Here is a 25,197-nt window from a genome sequence, read left to right on the forward strand (position 1 = left end):
TACACAATGGTTAACCAGTTGTCATAATTGTAGGCCTAATTCACAACAGTGCTTGTACATTTGCAATGTGCAGGCAGTTTTTACATCAGTAAACAGATTTGACAAAATGTATTGATCTAAAAGTATGTCCACTTTATATTGTCATTCTGTAAACTAGCCAGCCCCTTTGAAAGCAGCTGAATATCGGTTGTAAAAGCGAATTTTCTTCTAAATAACTAAACAGAATTTACTTATTTTTCTTACTACGCTTAGTTTCATTTAATTGTTAATTACATTAGTTCAATCGTGGTACTGCACTTCATTGGATTATAAAAAGGACACCTGCAAAATATTACGTTGGTTCAATTTTGGCTCCCCGTTCTTGAGATTAGAGTCAAACTGGTGGCGATCCAAACTGGCAGCAAATGTTTTTTTCCCCCATTAATTTTCATTATTTGATGTCGAAATGCTTATCCAAACAATATCACTTCACTCCTGCACACTGCACTTGGATTATAAAGAGGACACATGCGGAATATGAACTTTTCAGAGTGCCCGGTTCTTGAGCTGATCGTGGGAAACTAAACCCATTTTAATTTGTACATGCACACACACAGATTCCTGGTATTATTAGAGAGATATACATTTCTAATGTATTAAAGACAATAGAATGAGTAGGCTACTTCAACACACAATTCTCATTTGAATTATAGTAGTCATGTCAACAGATTTGTGCCTAATATCATGTTTGTTCCTGATACGCTACTTTCATTAACATACAAACACAGTATTATAAAAACATACAGAACATTCATTTGTGTAGTTCTGTGTCCTTACCACTGGAGGTCAATAAAAATCAGTACATCTCCAACATACAGTAGCTGCATGCATATATAACTGAAATACGTACACATACAAACTTGTATGTTGAAACTTGAAACATGTATACTGACATATGGGAAACATTGTATATGCCTACACATTTCATATGAGTGTGCATACAGAGTATGTCCAGTAGCCTATGTATGTATGAGCAATTCACTTGTAGTTGCATAAGCAAAAGATTAATTCTAAACCTACACTGCTCCGCATAGATGACAGCTACACATTGCATTTAAAATACCCATGCAATCCTCTCAAACCAAAGTAAATTGTTTTAAATGATGGTAAGCATGATAATTCAATGAAATAGTCAAGTCAATCATTTAGATAAAACTATGGCCCCTGAGCAGTTTGTGCATGTGTTCCGGATTGCTACTCAGGAAATACTGTGCCCAGCATACTTTAATTTCAAATGCCAGAGGGGAGACCAAACAACCTGCATGAATGATGGGGAAATTACAGATTATACACACAAGAGCATGTGCAAGCTTTTTATGAAGAGAAAAATGTGAAGCTTCCTTAGACTTGAGGCCATGAGCAACCAATCCTTCAGTAATTTATTTAATGCATAATGCATGTATTTAGTAAACTTTTTTTATATATACTTGGGGAAATGCAACAGATTTTCACTGCTCAATAATATATCCACATTGAGATTAGGCTACTGCATTTCCAACTACAAATAATACAATAAATAAGGGGGCCTAGCCCCCCCTCCCCAACGCTCCCTCGTGGCTACGCCCCTGCGGTATATCTAAAAAGATTCATAAAGTTAATACACATAAGAATGAACCCGACAGCGTGTGCCACTCGGCTAGCCTTAGCCTTGAGCGAAAATGTAAACATACTTTGCACGTGCAACTTTTCTCAAGGGATCTCTTAAGTCAGTGGAACGTCTTCCCTGTCTCTTGGGCTATGCACGTTCATAGTGCAGGGTGGCATTTCATTGTAGCACGTCCTAAACCCTGGAAAGTTGTTGTAGTCCGACTCACCCGTTGCAGAAGTAGGCTATATCGTCAAGAGAGGTGTACTATTTCCCGCGCTGTCATTGGAAAAAGAGCTGCTGGAGCGCCTGTGTAGTCATTATCTTCAGTTAAGTCCTTTTCTGAATGAGTAACAGGTATCTTGGCGACAGTGGACAATGCGCTTATTGTAGCCATTTGCAAGACAACATTTCCCAGTATTGGCTACAATAACAAAACCTTTTTATATCCGAAAATTTAATTCAAGTTTTGTTGAGAATGTGGAGTAAGAGGATTTTTCCTTGCTTGGTTGGACTGGTGACTTTAACGGGTTTACTGATAGAAAACGTTTCTGGACAGAACCCTATAACTCAGGGTAGAAACTTCAAGGTGGATGAGTTGCCTTCCTCATCGAGTCGAGTGAGGAGAAGAGGAAAACAAGAGTCTTTACGAGGGTGAGAAAGATAAACCACTTACGTTTATAAAAATATAAAAATAATTTGTCGAATATCATGTCGCATCTCCATTAACCCAACTACCGTCAGCAAGGCTATGGCAAGCATAGTAAACAACATACTCTAGTTTTCTATATTAATGGAAAAGTAACCTCAATAGTCATCCATCAATTCAAATGGATTTGTCTATCATGAACTGTTGCTCTACTTTACATATCATGTATTGTTAGAAATGTGCATGTCCAATTTCCCTTAATGCCCCGAAATGTAATAATTGAATTGGAGGTCATTAGAAATAACCTTTTAGGTTTTATGTCTGATAGCATTTCTCAATCATTTGTAGTTGATCAACCATTTGTTCCCCACTCCTTCATAACAGGCCAAATGTGTGTGGATCTCGTTTTCACTCCTATTGCTGCCCAGGTTGGAAAACTCTACCAGGGGGCAACCAGTGTATTGTGCGTAAGTAGTGCAACAAATGTTGCTGATAACAGTATCTATTTCTCTCTTTCTCTCTCTCTGTCTTTCTCTCTGCTCAGAATTTTATCAGTGGGACACGTGTGAAGCACTGAGTCTGGACATCTTTTCACCAAGAGGGGGCACAAACATTTACATTGCACTTTTTAGGTTATAGGCCTACTGTATATTTTGTTAACTTTCTAGTAACAGATCCAGTGTAACATAAGTAAAACAGTAAATATGAACATTTGTAAGGGCAGTCTTTTCTTAATGCTGTAAGATGAACCTGACAAACATAATCACAAAAGAAATTCACTTTTTCTTTATATTGTCCTTATACTGTGAACCCACTGATTGCTTGTACAACTGAATCCCACCAACAAACGGGATTGACAAGCTATTCTGATATGTTGATATTGTGATAGAACACAGGGCATTTCCTCATAATATATTAACATGTCATTCCAGGCAGCATGCCTTGGGGCTCAGCATGACATGATAACTCTGAAACAACACAATACTTAAAGTGTTAAGCAGCCCAAAGCTCAATTGTGTTTCATTATATGGTTCACGCTGGAGGCATTGGACTGTCATCTTGCTAAGTCTGTTGAGTCTGGATAAAGGCCAAGGGAGAGTGGGTGTGGGGGGTATGTCCAGGGTCTCCATTAGGGCTGGGCGATATGGGTAAAAAATGATCAATATAGATATTTATATTTCCACTCGATAACGATAATTAAGACGATAGACCACAGATCCGTAGTAGTAGCAAAATAAGTCTCTTCCTCAACTTTTTCCCTACACTCAGCAAAAAGTTTAGGAAGCGCGGTGTGAGAGAAATGTTTGCGGCCAGGGATCACGTACTTGGGGTCAAGTAACTTCAGCTTTTTAAAACCTTGCTTTTTATCAATACCTTGGCGCAAACTCATGCTTTCTGCATGTTCCAATGAGTGATTTTGTGATTTAGCCACTGTTTACTACACAATATGCACCGAACATTGCTCTGCTCTTTGTCGGATTTCAAAAAGCCAAACCACTTCCAAATAACTGAAGAAGACGAACCCTTTTTATCAATAATTTCTTCATTGGAAGTTGCTCCCTCGCCATGGCTATCGCTGGCACTGTTTTCGTCAATAAGACTCATTTTCCGCAGTTAACATTAGCTACTCCACTTGAGGTTCTCAGTATATTTTAGTGCGCGTATGCTACCATTTCTCCGCAACTTCCTGCTGCATCACAGAAATTAAATGGACTGCTGTTCCTAATTATTCTCTATCTACATTATCGATATTATTGAAAATGAATTCATGTTACGATAAGTTTATTCATGGAAGTCATTACTTCGATAAATCGATCGATTAAAAAAAATATCGCCCAGCCCTAGTCTCCATATATTGAAATATCAAGGTGTCTGATGAAATCACGCTTAAAGGGCCAGTATCCCAGACAAGGACTAAGCCTAGTCCTAAACTAAAAACTATGCTCTGCAGTTAATTTGCTTGCACAGCTGTAGTATTCCATTAATTTTGCCTGGAAGTGCCTAATACATTCATAGTTTTGTAAATGCTGCATTCCATTCACTCAAAATACAACAGTGGCATGTACAGTTTACTGTATGTACTGTACATCAGGTCAGTGGGTTTTATAGCTTTTCCGTGTCGTTATTTAAATGATACTTTGAATAACTTTCTTGAGTACCCATTATTATCCAACGTCCTTGTGGGTATTCCGTTACATCCCATGTGTTTTATACTCTGTTTGACAGTACCGCCCCTCAGACTAGTCCATTTGTCAAGACACTTTCCCTAAACTGGGTCTATCTAACAATGTTTGTTTACATGCTGACACCCTCCTGTGTATATCTTCCTTCTCTTAAAGCCATTTGCAGAAACAGCTGTGGCAACGGATTCTGCTCTCGTCCCAACATGTGTACGTGTCCCAGCGGCCAAATCTCCCCATCCTGCGGGAACAAATCCAGTAAGTGCTCACCCACATCCATAGGCTACATGGTTAACCTACTAATAGTTCCTGTTTGATGGTTCCTATTCATGGGAAAATATCAATGGCCAAGCCATAAAATCATCCAGAGTATTTAAAGGTTGTTGCATTGGTTTTGTTTAGAGATGTACACAGGAATTTTAAAGGTTGGTCATCCTTACAGGCAGGGTAGGTACGTTTTGCGAAACTAGCAATATTGTTATCCTACCCCAAATATCCCACCCTCTCCCTTCAAAGCCACTCCCCCAAAACATATTAACACACTGCCTGAGGTAGGTAGGTAGGTAGACAAATAAGTAGCCCGTCCAATCACTGCATTTGGTCCGAATGCTGTCCAATCAATGCATTCGGTCCGAACACACTGATTGGTCGTGTTTATTACAGTCCTGCGACAGCCACACCAGCCAAAGCATTTGATTTATTGATTGCTATCAAGATGTGAAGTTTAGTTCAGAAAATATGACAAAACATTACCTATCCTAGCTTTAAGTCAGTCCTCCCTCTCAAACACCAAACTGAAAAATCGACATTCTGTATTAAAACGTGCACAGTATTTGAATGACACCATACCTGATAGCCACTAACGAGCAGCACCACCATAATCTAATTGTCAACCACTCTGCAACATTGTCTGCCAAAATAAAAGACTAATGCTTTGTGCTTTATACAAAACAATGTTGCATTGGTGACTGACTGTGATGGCTCCTGTGTTTCAGCCCCGCAGTGTAATATCCGTTGTATGAACGGTGGAATCTGTACTGAGGACCAATGTCAGTGCTCCAAGGGTTATACCGGGACATATTGTGGACAACGTGAGTATGCACACACATGCAGTACCTTTCTGAGTTTAGTTGTGTATTCTCTGGATTCTAGTCCTTGCGAGGAAACAGTTACTGTATGATTTAAAAAGCAAAAACACTGGGCACACAGATGTAAACCTACAGCATCCAGCCAACAGAGTTCTCTGAAGCTTTAAGGCGTCTCATCTGTTGTACAACCATAAGACCCAGTAGAGAACGTTGTTATGATTATCTCATACTCTTCTACCTATGTCCAGTGCCCCTAGTTACAAGATTCCTCTGTCACAACTATACTAACCCCACAGGCCTACTACCTCCTACAGTTCTAGTTTGAATGCAGCATCCATAATCTCAAAGATATGGGTGGCATATTTTTGTAAATACAATCTATGACCACCATCATAGTTCATGATTCTTTTTTGATTTAATGTTTTTTTATACTGCACAGGACATCACATTTAAGTTCCTGAAAAAATGTATCTTAACAAAAAAAAAACTTCCTATCTTGTCCGTCCTCACAGCCTACATCAGCAACATCCCAAGATGCAGCCCTGGCTACTATTAGTGTTCAGTCTTCACAGAGGCTAAAGGTGCATGCAGATAAACAGATTGATAACTGACAAGGTCCTGCCCCATCATAAACTAAGCCACCTCAGCTGGGGTGTTTAGATCGCGGTTACAGATCCTCCCCCTCCCAGGGTGATCAGAGGGTAGGAGGGGCCAACACTGCCAACCCCTGACACCGGCCAGCTGGTGTCATCTGGAAGCCCTAATTTCAGGAAATTCTGGGGCTGTGTGAGATATAAAGACTCGGTGTGAGTGAAAGCATGTGTGTGTGTGTGTAGAGAGAGAGTAGTTGTGACAGTGCTAGACATAGTTTGTATGTATTTGTGTTTGTGACAGAGGGTTCATGCCTGTGTTTATAACTGACTAATTATGAATTAGGAAGACGAAGAGTGGGGGGGAAAGACAAGCGGTCCCCCACCCCTGGCTTTAGGGTTAGGGTTTGTTGGCTTTAGAGTGGTAAGATGAAGAGCCTGGAACATTTCAGCCCAGGTCAGATTTTTCCCCAGTGCTTGTTGAGTGGTGTTGGAGGAGTGGTAGGGAGAGGAACACAGACAGAAAAAAGCACTAGAATGTGCACAGTAATGTTTGATTTATGCTACAAAGGGAAGGCCCTCTCTGCACTACACATGGTTAGTCCAGAGTCAGGGTTGGGGGTGGGGAATGAGCCATTGGGTTTCCTTCAAACAACTTCCAACAGTTGTGCTGTCAAAGAGAAGGAAGTGGAGAAAACACTGTTTAGACAGCTTGACGAAACCTGGATGTCTACTGCTACACCTTTCCATCGGCTCTCATAGCTGAGTAGTGTCATTCAGACGCCCATTGAATTTGATGGGGGTGTTCTAGGCTCCTCACTGATTGTAATTTCACAGTTTGACTGTGGAGCAAAAAGACCCATTGCTCCCAAATTCTGTTTAGTGCCAACATGAACAGCCTGGTGTGGCTTTTAAAAAGGAAAAACACAGAAACAATTGTAAAGCAGTGGAATCTGACCGAATTCTCCAATCATTGTTTGACAAAGATCATGGAAAATGAACCTGTGAGGGTCTGTGAGTTCGTACACTGTGAGTCTTTTCTTCAGCTCATGTCTTTTTCAAGTGTGTGTAAATGAGTCAGTCTGTTTACTGTATGACTGTGCAAGTTTATGTGTGTCGCTAACACACTCTTTCTTGGTTTGCTTTTCAGCCATCTGCGAGAACAAGTGCCAGAATGGTGGGCGCTGCATTGGACCCAACCGGTGCGCGTGTGTATACGGATTCACCGGGCCACAGTGTGAGAGAGGTAAGAGCCTAGAGTCTGTGTGAAAACTCTTATTATTTACTCTCCGTCCCTCTTTATTTTGACAATCTCACTATCTCACTATCTCACAAAGGATGTGACTACTAAGCCTCTAAAGAGGCTGACCCTTTTTCTTTCTCCTATCTGTCTTCCTGTTTCTTTTTTTTGCCCTCCATCTCTGTATTTTATTCTTCTTCGCTTTTCTTTGTCATTTTTGCCCTGTTTTTGTCTTCTCATTTATCCAAGCCTGTCTTTGGCTTTCTTTTTACCCCCTTTAGCTATTTTATAACCCTCTCCCTTTTTAAACATCTGTTTTCAAGGTGTGAACATGCAAGTCTTTATGTGCATGAGCTCTGACGTGTAGCCTTTTAGAAGAGTTTAAAAGGATTTTTTTTCATCCCTGTTTTGGTCAAATTTAAATTTCACTGTAATCATAAGGAATGCCAATAATTTGTATACCATCTGTGTCAATATATTTGCTATCCTCAGTTGCTTAACAGGATTCAAGCAAGTTTTTGCTTATCTTAAACATCAGTCAAATCACAATAGACATCATGAATTGCCAAAATATATGAAAAACAACTTCATGAGTTCACTGTTTAAAAGGTGACATTCACACTAGTCATTACCATAATGACTACTCTGTTGCTTCTCTATCTCTCTCACTCATGCTTTTTCTTCCTCTATTGCTTCTGTTGACAATGTCACATCTGTTGTTCCTACCTGGTTTTGGCAGGCAATGCTTCATGATTCACCGGCTCTATCACTGACTCTGCAGTGGGTCAGCTCCTCACTGCCATGGTTTATTTACTACCCCTCCAGTGGTATAGCTCTGGGAAAGCCATTATAGCTCTTTGTGTGTGTGTGTGTGTGTGTGTGTGTGTGTATGTGGATGTAGTCAAACATTGCTTGAGTGCACTGAGGAACTGCAGCCAGCTAAAACTTAGGAGATTCAGGAGATTATATAATTGGGATATGTTCTTCGAGTGGTCTTGAACCTGCTAGAACAAAGCTCTATTTCACAATGTTCAGTCTCAATTTCTCTTCTACTCTCCACTCTCTCCATTTCTACATATTGTCTATACTTTCTCTCAATTATTCAACATACCCTCTATATACTGTAAATAGATCAATGGACAGTCAGATGTGCAGTTGCCCACACATTGTTTTTTCCTGTCACCCTAATAAGCCATACCTCATATTAGAGACCCCTATTGACACGGTTTATTTAGAATGTCCTGGATAGATGGACAGGCGTTGAACAACTGAAACTCTCCTTTGTCTTGCCACCAGATCTCCCTTTAATCAGTGGAGAAGGAATGCTTTTCATGTCCTTCCTCCCTCCCTCCACTCTTAGCTGATTATAAATCCCCAAACTTGGACTGGGAGTCTGGGTCAGGGTTGTCTTCACTTGCACTCTGGCCAGCCTGAACAAAGTATAATTGTTGAAGATGGATAGGTGTGTCTTTTGACAGGCTAAGGTGATGGTCTTTGTAGCTTCTGGATATGCACGTTTAATGACAGGACCAGATGAGGAAATAATCAGAACGAAGGCTAGGGTTGAACTTGTCAAGAGTTACCTACTGTAATCGTAGGTTTACTCTCACGTGACTTGAATGGAATTGGATGAACTTCCTTCCATATTTAATCAACCTACTTATGGAAAACCTTCTGTGTTCTTGACTCTACTACCCCTGTTTTATTCTGTACCTGGAGGGAAATTAAATGGGCCAGAATGAACAAAAGAGAACCATAAGATAATTTGTCTGCATTCAGCATTTTCCATGACATCAACTACTTGAAACTAGGTGTGGTTGTATTCTTGGACTGGGATGAGTTAGATGTATGATTTTAACGGACAGACTGTGGGAAAGAGTCTTAAAGAGATAGTTTGACAGTGTCTGCTGTAGTAGGTGACCTGTGTACAGCTGTGGCTTCTCCAACAACAGCTGTGCCAGGTGAGAATTGTTTACTTAAGTATTATGTGTTTGATGAAAAGGCATTATTGAGCTCTCAATGGATGCTACTCATTAGACGTACAGTTGTAACGGGCAAGTAGGCATTTGTCAGGAATTGTTGACTGGGATGGTAGTGGATGGTGGGGTTTTCTATGAAACAGTGCGAAACGTGTTATTTGAAACTACAGTCTTTATGGTTTGACATAGAGGTAGTTTAATGGAAAATAAATGTTGCATAGCTGGTTAGGCTTGTCATGATACTAGAATTTCAAACTCAATACCAATACCCAGGAAAATACTCGATACTCAATACCATTTACTACTTTTTTTTACACAATTTTTAAGTTGTCTAACGTAGTGTAAATAAACATCAGGTTTATTCATCAGTAACATAACTAAGGTATATATATATATGACAAAAATATATATAAATATATATAAAAAAGGTAGTGCCAAAAAAAAAAGACAACAATATTTTCAGATATAAAGCACAGTGATACTACACATAATTGGATTGTTGGATTAGGCCCCCATTTATCAATATCACTTAAGCCTACATGTAAATCTTCAGGTGTCGCTGCCATTGTTCCATCCACTGTCTGGTGTAGTAGCCATAGACTTATATACAGTAGACACAGCAAGCCTGCTCTTTCAAGATGGCGTCCCCATTCATTTCTATGAAAAGTTCTCAGTGGCGCAGTAAGGCAAGCGAGAGCGCGAAACGGACCGCGCCATCTTTCCAGACCGACTCTTCCGGTCTTGTGCAGAACAGTGGCTCGCCTTGATCCTAGCTCCGAAACTCGTGCACGCTTGCAACTAGCTGTACAAGTCCTACTTTGCGACATCTGGTCGCGAGCGTGTGAGCTAAGGCATTGCAGTGGAGTTACAAAACTGCCAGAATGTTGCACAAGTCCGATCAAGAAGCAGATACATCATATGAACTTTACGAAAATCAATGCTATTAGTACTGTATAGTATTCCTTTCACTTGGTTTTTAGTACATTTAGTCATTTAGCAGACGCTCTTATCCAGAGCGACTTACAGTAAGTACAGGGACATTCCCCCGAGGCAAGTAGGGTGAAGTGCCTTGCCCAAGGACACAACGTCAGTTGGCATGACCGGGAATCGAACTGGCAACCTTCGGATTACTAGCCCGATTCCCTCACCGCTCAGCCACCTGACTCCCGTAGTAGGCTAATATAAGCCTATTCTAGATGGAACATATGGAACTCAGACTCACCACATATACGTTGTTCCTTTTGCTTCGGCCTGTAGGGCCTTGCAGTTAGTGTTGGTCTGCCCTTTCGTGTTTGCCCCGCCCTTTCGTTCTCCACCCTATCGTTGTCCGCAGGTGGCTGTCTGCGATTGGCTAGGATTGCCGTGCTCGATCCGGATTCTGCCCAATTCCGATCTCGTCCGTCTTCCCCGCTGCCTTTAAGACACCGGAACTGTTTTCCGATCACCAGTCATCGATCCGCGTTCTGTGTGTGTTGTAGCATGTCATGTCAGCTTTGTCCGTGCCTGAACCATTTGTTAGGGATGGGCGAACGATGCCTTGTGAAGCTTTGGTGGTTTCTTCCGGATTCTGCCGGCCCAAAGAGCCGAACTATCGGCGCATTGAAAATGAACAGCGTCATCTAGCAGCCGTTTAAACTGGCTGAATGAGGCGTAGTGGTTGTCCCCGACGGTAGACTACCCTACGTTATTCAATATTTTAATTAAGGCTACATGTGTTCATTTTTATCCGATATTAGTGCTCACACATTAAAATGTTGTGATCCATCTGTAGGCCGTTAGAATTATGTCATTTTCTCACAGTAAAAGTTAAAGAATATCTTCCGAGGTTCCCTGCACTGGGGCGCGAACTTGGGTATCTAGACTCGCATTATCAATACGTAAAAAGCCGTTACTTGTTCGATGCGGGTGGACGGACTTTATACGATACGGTTTTTATATCAATTAAACTAGATTACACAGATTTTTTCTTATTCTTAACATTTGTGATATGTAGGCCTATTGTGAACTGGGGGGACTTTTTTTTTACAAATTATTATAACTGTTGACAATGTTGATGAATCATCAACAGTTGTTTTCTGGGCACTGTATAGACCTACCTAGTCCTATCATGTTACGTTTCATTTCAATAAAATAACACAACACTCAAGTGCACGGATTTATAATTATTACAATACGGATTTGGCTAAATAATAATGGCTGATGGAAGAAACTCGAGCGATGCCTGGTGCTGCTTGTGAGATTTGTCTTTAACAAGAAGCGGTGGCTTCATTCCTTCTATGGCTCTGGCTCAGAAGAGCGGCAAAACTTTGACCCAGTTTGTGACGTTTAAAGCATTGAACGTCATCTATCACGTGGTTTCGTAATTTGATACAAGCTCCAAAACACTTTTTCGAAACTGTGCGTATTGGTTTTGCGACACAAGCATCGATGCGTCAGTGCCATACGTCCCATCTCTACCATTTGTGTTTGTGTTTCGTTTTGTTTGTTGGTCGCTCACAGGAGAGAGGGGACAGGTAAGCCGCCCATGGGTGTACACTTCCATCACGCAGCTTACTCCCTTGTTATCACACTAGGCAAGGAACGGTGCCACCCCATGTACTTTTTGATAGAGAGGCATTATTTGGGTTAGGAAGGTTATTTAGCAGTTTTATTGTTTTCATTCCTTTGGCACCGTTCATGGTCACCTTGTTCTCCTGTGACGCCTTATCTGTTTGTAAAATAAACCCTCGGTTATATCGACACCCTCGTTTGTGTTCGTGTTGTTAGACCCTCCTTTGCCCCTATACATCGGAAGCCTTCTGCAGTTCGCTCACCCCAGGGAGGGTCGTAACACATTGGGGGCTCGTCCGGGATACATTGGACTGCCCACCGTAGTACCGGTCTGCTGCAGCTAGCTAAGGTTGTGTGTTTTTGCGTGTTTCTGTGTTTGGTCATGGCTCCGACCATCGTACAGTGTTTTTTGGTCGCACCGTCCAGCAAACTGCTGGACCAGTGCCGCTCGGCTGACCTGTGTGCGTTGATTGATCATTATGATTTGCCCGTAGCCAAGGGCAAAGTCAAGGCGGTGCTCAAACAGGGCGTTTGTGATGCACTGACAGAAAGCAGGGTGCTGCCTCCCTCTGAAGCAAGTCCTAGCGTTGAGGGCGTTGAGGAAGTAAAAACCCCATTTACTTCGCCTCGATTTGAACCCCAGCCCCTGTCGCCGGCGGGCTCAGGAGAGGGCTCCCGCGTTAAGGTTCGCATCGCTCGTCTCCAGATGGAGAAGAGTGATAAAGAGCACGCTCGGAGGGCAGAGTATGAGTACAAACTAGAGGTGAAGAGGCTTGAGCTTGGGGGGGGGGCTCGGGGAGGCTTCTGCCCCGGGTCCGAGATGACCTCAACCTGGCCCTGGGTGTATGAGCTGGTGCCCGAGGCCTATCGCCACAAATTTAGGCACCACAAGAAAAGTCCACACAAGACGTTTGTGAATTCGCAAGGGAAATGGAAACCTTATTCGACAGATGGTGTACGGCCACTGGCTGTGACTCTTTTGCTTCTCTCAGTGACTAGGTACTGATAGAAGAGTTCAAGAACAGCCTGCCTGACCGGTTAGTGGTCTATGTAACGGAGCAAAAGGTTGCGTCCTTAGCCCAGGCTGCAGTTTTGGCTTATGAGTTCGTTCTGACCCATAAGACAGTGTTCACTCCCCCTGCAACAGTCAGCCACCCGGGGCGCAGCGCCCTTGCGCAGCCCCCCATTCTAGCTCGGCAAAGAAAGCTAAGTTAAATAGGCCTATATATATATGTTACTATTATGATGATGATGAGTATCGCTATCTTACTGTTATTGTTAATGCCATCATTGTGGTGTTAACTGACATAACGTTGCATAACCATAACAATATTGTGGTTATCAGACATGATTTGTTCATCTTCGTCTTTGTTCTAGAAGAACATATCAACAATCTATAATGACTCCTTAACATTTACCTTAACTTTTATTAGTTATTTTATTGTAGAATCTTGGTTTAGTAAATTTGGGTCATTATTTGACTTGCTAATTTTACTTTGTCTAGGTCAGAGTTGGCGAACTCTGATAGCGTACAAGAACTCTGGTCGTGTGAAGTATTTAAACAAATATGTAAAACAATCTGTATTCTTGATCTGAGGCAAAGGATCTGTTAACAGAGAATACGGCCCATACTCTTGACCTGGGGAAAGGATCTGTTAACAGAGTGTATGGTTTTATATATACAGACCAGGGGTGAACCAAATGTATATGTTACTTTTAAGATGCATGTTTAAAGTTGTTTTCTCTCTTGAACAGAGATCTTATTGGGATTTTTATTTTTGTTTGAATTGTTTATCACTTGTATTATTGTTTTTATTTATTTTATGTCAAGCACCTTGAGCTACAATTCTTGTATGAAATGTGCTATATATATAAAGTCTTACTTACTCACAATATCACAAATTATATTAGGCTATACAGGACTCGACAATAACGATGGCCCGATGGCCCGGGGGCAGTAAAAAGTAACGTTGGGACAGTTCAACTAGCAACTCACTGGCCCGATCGGGCCACTGCAAATTATTATTATATTTTTTTTTTGCATTGTATAAGTTGACATCCTTCATGTTTTGCTATTTGCTAAATGCATAAATAACTTTGCAGCTCATGGGGTGCACAGTTGGCAAATCAAGAGTTGAGTAGTGAGTGACGAGTGGTTGTCAAATTGTAATTCTCTAATCTCGAGCACATTCCCAGGCAACTTTTCTTGACGTAAGCAAATAAAATGAAGTCAGGTGGCTGAGCGGTGAGGGAATCGGGCTAGTAATCCGAAGGTTGCCAGTTCGATTCCCGGTCATGCCAACTGACGCTGTGTCCTTGGGCAAGACACTTCACCCTACTTGCCTCGGGGGAATGTCCCTGTACTTACTGTAAGCTCTGGATAAGAGCGTCTGCTAAATGACTAAATGTAAATGTAAAAGGGATGCTAGTTTACCCATTTCAGATTGGTTTCAAATTTAGCAAAAATCTGGAAAAATTATTCTATGAAAAAGCTAGTAGTGTGAGCCAGGTTCGAGAATCGAAAAAAAATATATTGGGGGAGATAGTTTTGGATATGTTGACTAGAGCTAATAGAATAAAAACGACCGGAGGAGTCGGGTAGCAAATTGGAAATGCAATACCACCTACATCCACCGGGGCCGTTGCCTCAAGCCAAGGGGCAAGGGATGGGGGTCTGGTAGTAGCCTATATTATCACTCTGTGCTTCCTGTAATGTAAGCTGTCAATCAAGGTACAAGGATCATGTCCCTGTGGTTGTGATTGTGTTGAAAGCGACCAATCATAAGAGGATCAGTGCTTCCAAAGGTTTCCGCCCCAAAATTTTCAAAAGTTATGTAGACTCGCACCAGTGTTGCCAGGTCCACGGTTTTCCCGTGGAATTGGGCTACTTTTGAAGTGTTGCCGTGGGTTGAATTTTTTTGTCCACTGGTTCGGGTAGACCTATTTTGCATGCTAATTACATAAATATCTTTAAATAAAAATCCATATTTTAAATGAAATAATTTATTTATACCCAAATCCTACCAAACTGACTCCAGATCAGCACGTACACACATGGACATGGGACACGCCCACATACACACATGCACTGTGTGTGTGCACACAAAACCTCCTGAAAACTGCTTTTAATGCTGGAATACTAAACATTTGGTGTTACTTTGTAGATATTACAATACATTTGGCAATGATAGCAATGCTGTTGGACTTTAAAAGCAGTTATATGGTTTGGCAGGGGCATATTTTGAGTTCTGATATTGGGCTGGTTTTGATTGGCCATTGGGCTGGTTTTGTCACACAGACCTGGCAACCCTGACTCGCACAAGCATAAATCACCTGAGCGAGCAAAAATTCACTGCGCGAACATAATTTCACTGTGCAAGCAGATTTAACCAATTACAGCGTGCCAGGCGCTAGCTTGCAGAATCAGAATCAGAATTCGGTTTATTCGCCATGTATGTTATACAAACACGGAATTTACTGTGGCAGGGAGGTGTAAAACACTAAACATATACGAATCTTAAATTAAGTAAAAGTACAACATTTTAACTATTTATAAGAACTAAACAATCTAAGAATACAACAATTTAAATATAAAATAAAATATATATAAAAATAACAATAAGAATGAGCAGCGTGAGTGGTCAACATAGTGCAAACGGATACTGAGGTAAGGTGGCTTGTGCATACTGTAATTGCCATTAGATGGACTTGTAATAGTTAAATAAGTGAATGAATGTCAATGGGAGTCCTTGGCCTTGTTGAAGAGGCCAGTAGCAGATGGAAAGAAACTGTTCTTATGGCGTGAGGTTTTGGTCCTGATAGACCCCAGCCTTCTGCCAGAGGGGAGTAGCTGGAACAGGGAGTGACCAGGAGGGGTCGGCCACAGTCTTCCTCGCACGCCTCAGGGTCCTCGAGGTGTGCAGGTCCTCGAGGGTAGGCAGATTGCAGCCGATCACCTTCTCAGCAGTGCGGATGATACGCTGCAGTCTGCTCTTGTCCTTGGCAGTGGCAGCAGCGTACCAGATGGTGATGGAAGAGGTGAGGATGGACTCAATGATGGCTGTGTAGAAGTGCACCATCATTGTCTTTGGCAGGTTGCAGATACCTGTACAAGTCTCGGTTGTTGAATTTGTAGGCAAGTACTTATATCTTGTTAGTGAAAAGTTCTAAATTATTGTAAAATAATCAATGCGCTCCAAACAACGTCAATCGTGGCACTGCACTCCGTTGGATTTTAAAAAGGACACCTGCAAAATATGAACTTTGCAGAGTGCCCAGTTCTTGAGATAACCATGGGAAACTGGCTGCCCTAAAATCCCATTCAAAATCCAGATACACAAATACACAGATCAGGCAAGCACTGCCATTTCTAGACTAACTAGGCAGACGGTAAACGTTGTTGGTTCATATATTTTTAACCGGTTAAATTCTTAACGCCAATTAATCAATTAATGATGAATCATTAACATCCCTACTAGCTGGGTGTAGTTGTATTCATAGCTCTACTCTGTCTCAGGGTTTACATTTCTATTCAAGTGATGTACTATAGCCTACTGTACGGAGCACACTTACACTCACAGGATAGTGTGCTTGGATTTTGATAACAATGTATCAATACAATAATGCCATTTTGTTCACAACATCCCAGTCCTGTGCTCACTCTCATATAATTTCTAGTACATTCTAAGTCATTTCCTGTGAATTCCCAAATATGTTTCTGAAATCATTATGTGGTCACAAGTTACTTTCACAAGTTAATATTACATACATGTTGGTGTTTTGAGAGTTTAGAATCAAGACGTGCATTTGTTATCAAAAAATTAAGACTCTGATTACAGCCCTGCTTGATTAGGATAGCAGAGTCTAGAGTCTAAGCAGAACACATGTTTAACTGGATTTAGAATGAAGAGGCACTAGACCATGGTAATGGACAGAGATAAGCGTGTGTACCGTATTTTATGGTAAATAAAACAAGCCGCACCCCCCCAGAATGAGCACTTTGTGTTTGTAAATCAGAGTATTACCCGCACTGGAATACAAGCCGCACTTTATAAGCAAAGACTGTTACCGTTGCGTGGACCAATGCTGACAAATGATCACTTGCACGTTCATGCTATAGTTGCGGACAGCTTGGATAGCGATCTAACTAACGTTAGACAACATTGCCAATCAGGGTGAACACTCAAATTATCTAAACTATAGACCATACACATATCAAAACAGAACGAACACAACAATAGAACTCCAAACAATGCTTATTTAACTAAGCTAATGCCCTTAACTTACTAGCAGAGAATGTCTAATATAATTAAACAGGCTCTGTTACTAGCTTTTCAGCTTGTTGCAGGGCATTCTGGGTACCAAGAGCAATGCACCCATTGTGTAACACACTTCGTTTGTGGATAGTATATCCAGAAATAAATCCAAGTCACTCATTTAGTGGCAGAATCCATTGTTATGTCTACAAAATTATTTAGATATATTATACATTTTGCTAGCTTGCAAATCCTGAGGATAGCCTACTGTAGCAGACCTTTCTATGTGACGGATAAGGGTGTTTTGTCCCTCGGGAGTTGCCGTAGGCTTGATGCTGAAAGCATTACGTGAAAGGGCTGTTCAAATTAGTGATGGGAAGTTCGGATCATTTTACTGATTCGGTTCTTTGAATCTCGTTCAGTAAAATGAACAAATCTTTTTTTGAGTCATTCGTTCATTTCAACGGGGGGGGGGGGGGGGTTATCCGTCCACTGCAAACACGTATCATATTCTCATGTAGGTCAGTGCATGACATGTGCACCAGCAGATACTATTTTAAAAGACATTTTTGCATTAAAATAATGTATCATGACAGTTTGTATGATTTGGTCATTTATTATCACACTAGCATTTAATTATCACGGCAAACAATTACACTGCACTAAACTGGAAACTGTTTCCTCTACTAAAAAATACAATGCGGGTCACGTGAAAAAAGGATCCAAAGACTCGTAGAAAGACAGAGTCAGGAAATTTACATTTGCATTTAGTCATTTAGCAGACGCTCTTATCCAGAGCGACTTACAGTAAGTACAGGGACATTCGCCCGAGGCAAGTAGGGTGAAGTGCCTTGCCCAAGGACACAACGTCGAACTGGCAACCTTCAGATTACTAGCCCGACTCCCTCACCGCTCAGCTATCTGACTCTCTGGGAAATGAACGAATCGTTCGTTTCCTCTAGCTACCAGTACAGAGCCTATGCAGGTCACGTGAAAAATGATCCAAAGACTCGTAGAAAGACCGAGTCGGGAAATGAACGAATCGTTCGTTTCCTCTAACTACCACTACAGAGCCTATGCAGGTCACGTGAAAAGGATCCAAAGACTCGTATAAAGACCGAGTCGGGAAATGAACGAATCGTTCCCTCTAGCGTTTCCTCTAGCTACCACTACAGAGCCTATGCAGGTCACGTGAAAAATGATCCAAAGACTCGTAGAAAGACCGAGTCGGGAAATGAACGAATCGTTCGTTTCCTCTAACTACGACTACAGAGCCTATGCAGGTCACGTGAAAAATGATCGAAAGACTCGTAGAAAGACCGAGTCGGGAAATGAACGAATCGTTCCCTCTAGCGTTTCCTCTAGCTACCACTACAGAGCCTATGCAGGTCACGTGAAAAATGATCCAAAGACTCGTACCCGAAGACCCAGTCGGGAAATGAACGAATCATTTCTGTTTACTTGGACGAGCCTATGCAACAGTCCCGATGCGCGGCCACGAGAAAATGAACGAATAACTCTTTGAGAACGATTCGTTCAAAATGAACGAATCGTTCACGAGCGACACATCACTAGTTTGAATGGCGATTTCAAGAAGAGCAGTGGTAAAATACAAGTTATGAAAAGAGCGTTATTAGCTAGCCTATAACATTTCACTGGGTCTTGCAGCTGTTTGATTAACTGAAATTATTATGAAATGTTATGTTCTACTAGCCATTTGCCTACTTCAGCAAGTCACTGTATTTCCAAGCTCTGATAGTGTAACTAAGAAAACAGTAAATCATTCCTCTTTCAAGTAATAAGCCCCCGTTCAAGTGTTAACACTAAAATTAGCTGCACGGTCAGTAGAGATCTTGAGAGAAGACACTTTTTTGTTCTAAAACCGGACTATAAGCAGCTTCGAAATATAAACCGCACAAGCACAAGAAAACTGTAAAATCGGAGTACAAGCAGCGGCTTATTTTCCGTAAAATACGGTATATGTGTGTGTGCAAACACAGTCTCGTCTGTGTCTGTGTGTAGGTAATTTGTTTGTGTGTGTACAGTGAATTGGCTGGGTCCAGTAAGCCCATTCTAGTCTCATTTCCTCTTCACTATATAAGTTGACTGAGCTTGCTCCAGGCCATTTAGATCCTGGCTGTGTGGTTGTGTTTCATCGGACAAGGGTGCCCCATTCTCTCCTCTAGTCTTCACAGATTTGGACATTCCAGACCAAATGTAAAACTTTGTCCTTCCCATATTGCTTCCACCTATAGTATGTGTTTTGGTGTGTTGACTTGACTGTGTTCTATAAAAAATGCCCAGTTGCACCCACACAAGTCATACGCCTATCACATTTAATTGTTAGGAAAAAGTGGTAATTGTCCCTTCAAGCGTCTGAATACTTTGATGGAGTCCACAGATTGCTGACTTTGAATCATTTTTAATAGATTTTCATATTTGCATAAATAAACTTCACATCTTGATAGCAACCAATACATATAAAGGATTGACGGTAATATGAAATCAGTCCAACATCTGTGGGTGTTTCAAGACTGTAATAAACACAACCAATCATTAAGCCTAGCCCAGACTCATGATTAGCCATGATTAGAACTACCTGTCTGTCTACCTACCTACCTGCGCGCACTCTGGGAAAAGGGGATGGTGTAGGACGGCAGCAGCGCAGAACACTAAAAGGTAATCTGGGGAGTCAGGTGGCTGAGCGGTGAGGGAATCGGGCTAGTAATCCGAAGGTTGCCAGTTCGATTCCCGGTCATGCCAACTGACGTTGTGTCCTTGGGCAAGGCACTTCACCCTACTTGCCTCGGGGGAATGTCCCTGTACTTACTGTAAGTCGCTCTGGATAAGAGCGTCTGCTAAAAAAAAAAAATACTAAATGTAATCGAGGGTGCGTGCATGTGTGCAATTTTGTAGTGCTGCCTATTGGAGCTAAACCTATGCTGAATACACAGCGATAGGTGATATGACGCGCACTGCCCAAGTGCCATGCCTGAACTAGACTTCGCTCATTGTTGTGTGTTTGGGGTAATTCGTGAAAAAAACATGCTGCTCTCTCAAAAGCTCTCTCTTTCGTGGACTAACTAGACTAGTCTCCCGGCGGTTCTGTAGTCAGGCAGCGCGTTCATGTGTTTTGTGGGAGTGGCTTTAAAGGGAGAGGGTGGCATATTTTGGTTTGAATCGTTTGGAATTGAAGCAAAAATAGCTAGCTTTGCACAACTTTCCTACATGACCTTTAAAGATCCTGTAAAGTGGAATTGAAAATGAGTTTTAAGTTCATCACACCACAGAACAATGTGTCATTTACTACCCATCCAAATTCGAATAAAAACAAGTATGTTAAATTAGGCTTTGAAATCGTGAGAAAATCAGCAATCTTCTCTGCTTGAGACTGGAGGGGCACGTCGCCTGAAGGAGCTGAAGCTCCGCCCCCTTGAATTTCTTGAATTTAGCAACAACAGCAACCCAAGCTAAATCAATTGCTGATATCAGAACAGACATACCTGACCTCACTGAGTGTTTTATGTGTTAATTACTTTGTCTTTGCATCGTACCAGCTGAGTAACATAATGCAACCGTCTGTGATCTGACGTAGATCGGTCGGGTTTTGGCTCCGCCTATACAAAACCTGAGCTGAAAACGGAAGAGAAACTGTTCAACGGTCTAACTCCACATTTAAACATTTTTGCGCTTTGCACATGCTTTCAGGAACTCATTTCACACATATATAATGTACTGAGAAGCAAATCATGGAATTTGCTTTACAGGATCGTTAATGAAATTAACATGGAATAGATCAACATGGATACTCGATTCTGATCCAGGGGTCCATTATTATGTGATAATGTACACCCACTAAGTAGTTCCAGTAAAACAAACTTTTCACCCTTCGACATTAATGCGCTGATATGAGCTTGTGTCTAAATATGTAACCACAGCAACAGGGATGCAGTCAAAGCCTCAGTTTACAATGTATTTATGTTTACACTTTAACAAGCTAACATCTAATTACAATGTGTGACTTCAACATTTATCTTAATCTTTTTGGAGAATATACATTTTTGGAATTTACTGTGTCAGTGTCACATAATCGCTCATCTCACATCCCATTTGCTAGTATCACCTCGCTAGTCTACTTCTTCAGCCAGGCTGTGGCCGACATGACAGTAGGCTACACTCGGCCATATTGATTTGGAGACAATGACATGGCTGGATAGCTGGCTTGTCTTGTTGTTAAAAATACCGTCAAATTATATTTACTGTTTGGACAATATGTCAACTTGTGAGTCTAGATAGGAACTTCCACAGGTAATGCTAGCATGCATAGCGCATAACCAACCGGTGTTGGTTCTATGAACTGAGTGAACTAGAAATATCAAAGTTGGCTAACGTTGAAAAACGTTAGACTTTGTTGCAAAACGCATGAAAACATAAATTAATGTTTGTAAAAAAAAAAAACGGTTGCTTCCACGGAGGCCATTATTTTATGATAATGGACACCTCCTCAGGCATTATCCCTTACCTTTTCCCCAGCCTTTGATCAAATTAGTTGAACAGGTTCAAGTGAAGCTTACATAAGTTAAGGGATTGATTTACCGCCATTAGTGTGATGGGAAATAAAAACAGAATAATTGTTATTTCTTGACTTGAAAACAGTTCTGAGTCCTTATGGTCCTTTTTTCTGAAATTTCTGATTCATGGTTATAAAAAGCATCATTTTTGTAATGCAGTGGAGAGTAAAGACTGCATGATGACTCAGAGTTTATTCAGGAAAAAATGTCAGTGTCTGCCACTAAAGTAGACTGCAGTAGATATGCTGCAGGTTTGTACCCTTTTATTTTTTTCCTGCTCCAAAATAAAAGGAATGGGCCTTTCCAACTCAGTTTGTCTTCTACTAAAAGCCCAATGACTCACATCCACATCTACAAATGATTTGTCAAACTACTAGAGCATGCAAGTTCTGTGAATGAAGACATTCATTTTTGGAGGCACTGTTCTCTTATTTAGAATATAAAATAGGCTACTGTATGTTGATTGTATTTTCAGATTAAATTCCCAAACCCCCATTTGTAGTTACATAAAAGAACATGTGATATAGCATTTTAAGCATTTGGTTTTATGCTAAAATCGCTTCAATTAGTTAGAAAGCTGAACATTAAGCTGTCAAACTTTGGCTTACAGTAGGCTATTTACTGTATTTGTTTCACTTTGTGTTTACTGTGATAATTATTTAATATGTTAAAGTATCAGCATGGCTATCACACTTAAGTACTGTACTTTAAGGCAGTAAATTGAGTCACACTGACTGTACTTCTAGTAATCCATAGAGAAGGGAAAGTGCATTAGCTAATCCTCCCTGAAATGTTTCAGGCATTTGTTTGTCATGTAAAGCCCTTAAAATTCTGGGAACTCCCCTTTGCCCTGCTCTAGTTGGCCACAACCCATCTATGTAAATGTTTATAACACACTTTAAACTGTGTGAGTCTTGAATGAAGCAGCACCATGTTTAGATCTGGATAGCGCTGGGGAGTTCTTGCTCCTGAGTGCATCTGTATTAACTGTTGATGCATAATGTATAGTGAGTGACACACATACACAGACAGATCACACAGTTCACACAAACACAGAGACAAGTACACACTCAGAGACACATACGCATACATGTACGCACACATACTAACACAAACACGCTAAAGCACAGATAGAAATGGGTAGACATGCAAGACATTTTCACGCATATATCCACACACAGGTATACACACAAACAAACATATGTAGCTACAGTATAAATACAGTATAGTGCAGGGCTTCAGACTAACCTTTTTTTTTTTTTACAAGGAGCATAGCCCCTTACTGAACATCATAGGGGCATAGGCATAAAATGTAGGGCCGCACACCTTAAATCAACCTGCAAAGCAATTTTTCAAATTTTCCCCATTTTAATTGTATTACTGATAAATGCTTTGGTAATAAATAAACTACAATGCGCTGTTTCATTTAAATTCACAGTAGGGTTGTTCAATATGATCAAAATCACATATCTTGATATAGATCCTTTAATATGCCAATAACGATATATCCCGAAATGGCACATTTTATTTAAATTCAATGAATAAATAGTTTATATAAAACTAGAGAGGTACAATTTCTGGCGAAATTGTTGGGTGTGCTCCTGTATTTTTGAATGCCCTTTGACTGGTTAGCTCCTGCGATTCCCACACAGCAGAAATGTAGTAGTTAGCTAGCTGTACAATTTACCGGGGCTAGGTCTGAATCTAGTCGCAGCACAGCTGCCAGATGTAGGTTGTGTGGACAATAAACACGGACATGGTCCGTATTGTTCTGCCACTTCTCTCTCAGACATAGCATTCGAACTAAACTCACTTTCTTCAACTGATGCTTACCCCAGCACCACGCCTACGGCAACTCCCGAGGTACAAAACACCCCCTTTCCCGCAGAACATAGAAAGGTCGCAAAATTTGTATTTTTATGGATTAGTTATTGTCTTATACTCCTCGTTGTTTCAAACAAACATTTAACACAAAAGACAAACGTATACAATTTCCTCATTTTTTCTTTAACTTAACATTCCTCACTTAAAAGAGAAGTCGGGATTCAAATTCTACATACAAAACTCCACATCAAATTAGCCGTTTACACATAGGCTACATCCAAATCCTAGTCAGCAATCTGCAACTCGCCCATTTGGTTAAGATTTATTAACAAATGTTTGCCATGCATTTGTCTACCACCAGACTTAAAATTAATCATAACACACACATCTCAGTAACAATAAACTCATGCAGAACTCGTAACCCCTAATTGAATTCAAGATCCTTTGTACGACTTCAACGCAACGGGCCTCGAACCCTTTAAAATGTATTAGTATATTGTAGTAATTATATGACTTCAATAGACCTAGATAGCTCATACAATTCCCCAAAATATCGCAATAACATGCATTTGTGAGAAAGAAAAAAAATTGGTAACTAGATATTACAATATCAACCAATCCATTCACAGATCAGGATCCACTGTGAGTTTCGAGAACATTCCACATTACCCATACACTCATCCACACACCCATGGATGGACAACCATATGCACTATGCATATGACAACTGGTGCAGCAACAAATAAACTGGCCACATCTGCATCTTTGAACTACACAAAGACTAAACACAGACCACAACTTCATCTGTGAACTACTCAAAGACTAAACACAGAGGATTTACAGTAGGAATGTAGCAATATCACAATTTGGATCCGAATTAAGTAAATGTAAGAGTAGAATTGCACGTCTATTTATCGGACTAAAATTGTACCATTCAAACAAAATCCCCGTCAAATTCAACAATAACTTCAACCTCACCACAACTTCGCTCAAAGTAATCGATCTCAGTAACTCACCATTTTCCCCTGTTCAAAATGCCGCATCGAACCACCTGACCCTGAGGAAGAATCCCGTTCTTGCCACGCATGAGTCCAGGTCGGATCTCAATGAACATCCTAGTGCCCTCTCCAAAACTGTCATGGAAGTTTTTGAGAGAATCAATCGTTTAAGCTGAAGTCGGGTGAAGTACAGAGTTAATGTTTATTTGACGTAGATGTAAACATAATAACGTTATCAACATAACATCATCGACACACAAACATAAGACAATAACACAAAGACAATTCCATACAGCTCCATCTAGCATTCTAGAATGGGACTGGAAGAATCCAGCCCACCAGCACTACCCAGCTGATGGCCCTGAAACCCCAAGAACATTCTTCAACAGACCATTTTATAGATATGACAGTTCTCAAAAGTCATAGGTCCATCCTACAGACATGCAGCTATACCAAATCTTTTCTATTATTGGTTAAATCCTTAGAACAATACAGTTGAATCCACATTGTCTCCAGACCAACTGTCTCTTCCTCCCTAGGTGACAAGAACTCTCCCAGGTCACCCAGACTTCCCGTCTCTAGACTTCACGTCTCCTAGTTAGGTGTAATAAAACTGCAAATGGCATCTCTACCAAATGGAGTTGACACA

General features: G+C 40.9%; 1 protein-coding gene across 1 annotated transcript in view; it reads left to right on the plus strand.

Annotated features, from left to right (window-relative positions):
• Positions 1 to 2,102: 2,102 nt before the first annotated feature.
• The window catches only part of LOC136964068 (fibrillin-2-like), a 102,283-nt gene continuing 79,188 nt past the window's right edge, over positions 2,103 to 25,197 (plus strand). Inside the window, exons 1-5 of the mRNA XM_067257980.1 lie at positions 2,103 to 2,278; positions 2,658 to 2,740; positions 4,613 to 4,711; positions 5,449 to 5,544; positions 7,282 to 7,377. Of these exons, the coding sequence (XP_067114081.1) occupies positions 2,103 to 2,278; positions 2,658 to 2,740; positions 4,613 to 4,711; positions 5,449 to 5,544; positions 7,282 to 7,377 (550 nt within the window). The remainder of the gene's footprint in view (positions 2,279 to 2,657; positions 2,741 to 4,612; positions 4,712 to 5,448; positions 5,545 to 7,281; positions 7,378 to 25,197) is intronic.

The sequence above is a fragment of the Osmerus mordax genome, chromosome 20 (genome assembly GCF_038355195.1).
Source record: "Osmerus mordax isolate fOsmMor3 chromosome 20, fOsmMor3.pri, whole genome shotgun sequence".
Taxonomy (NCBI): domain Eukaryota; kingdom Metazoa; phylum Chordata; class Actinopteri; order Osmeriformes; family Osmeridae; genus Osmerus; species Osmerus mordax.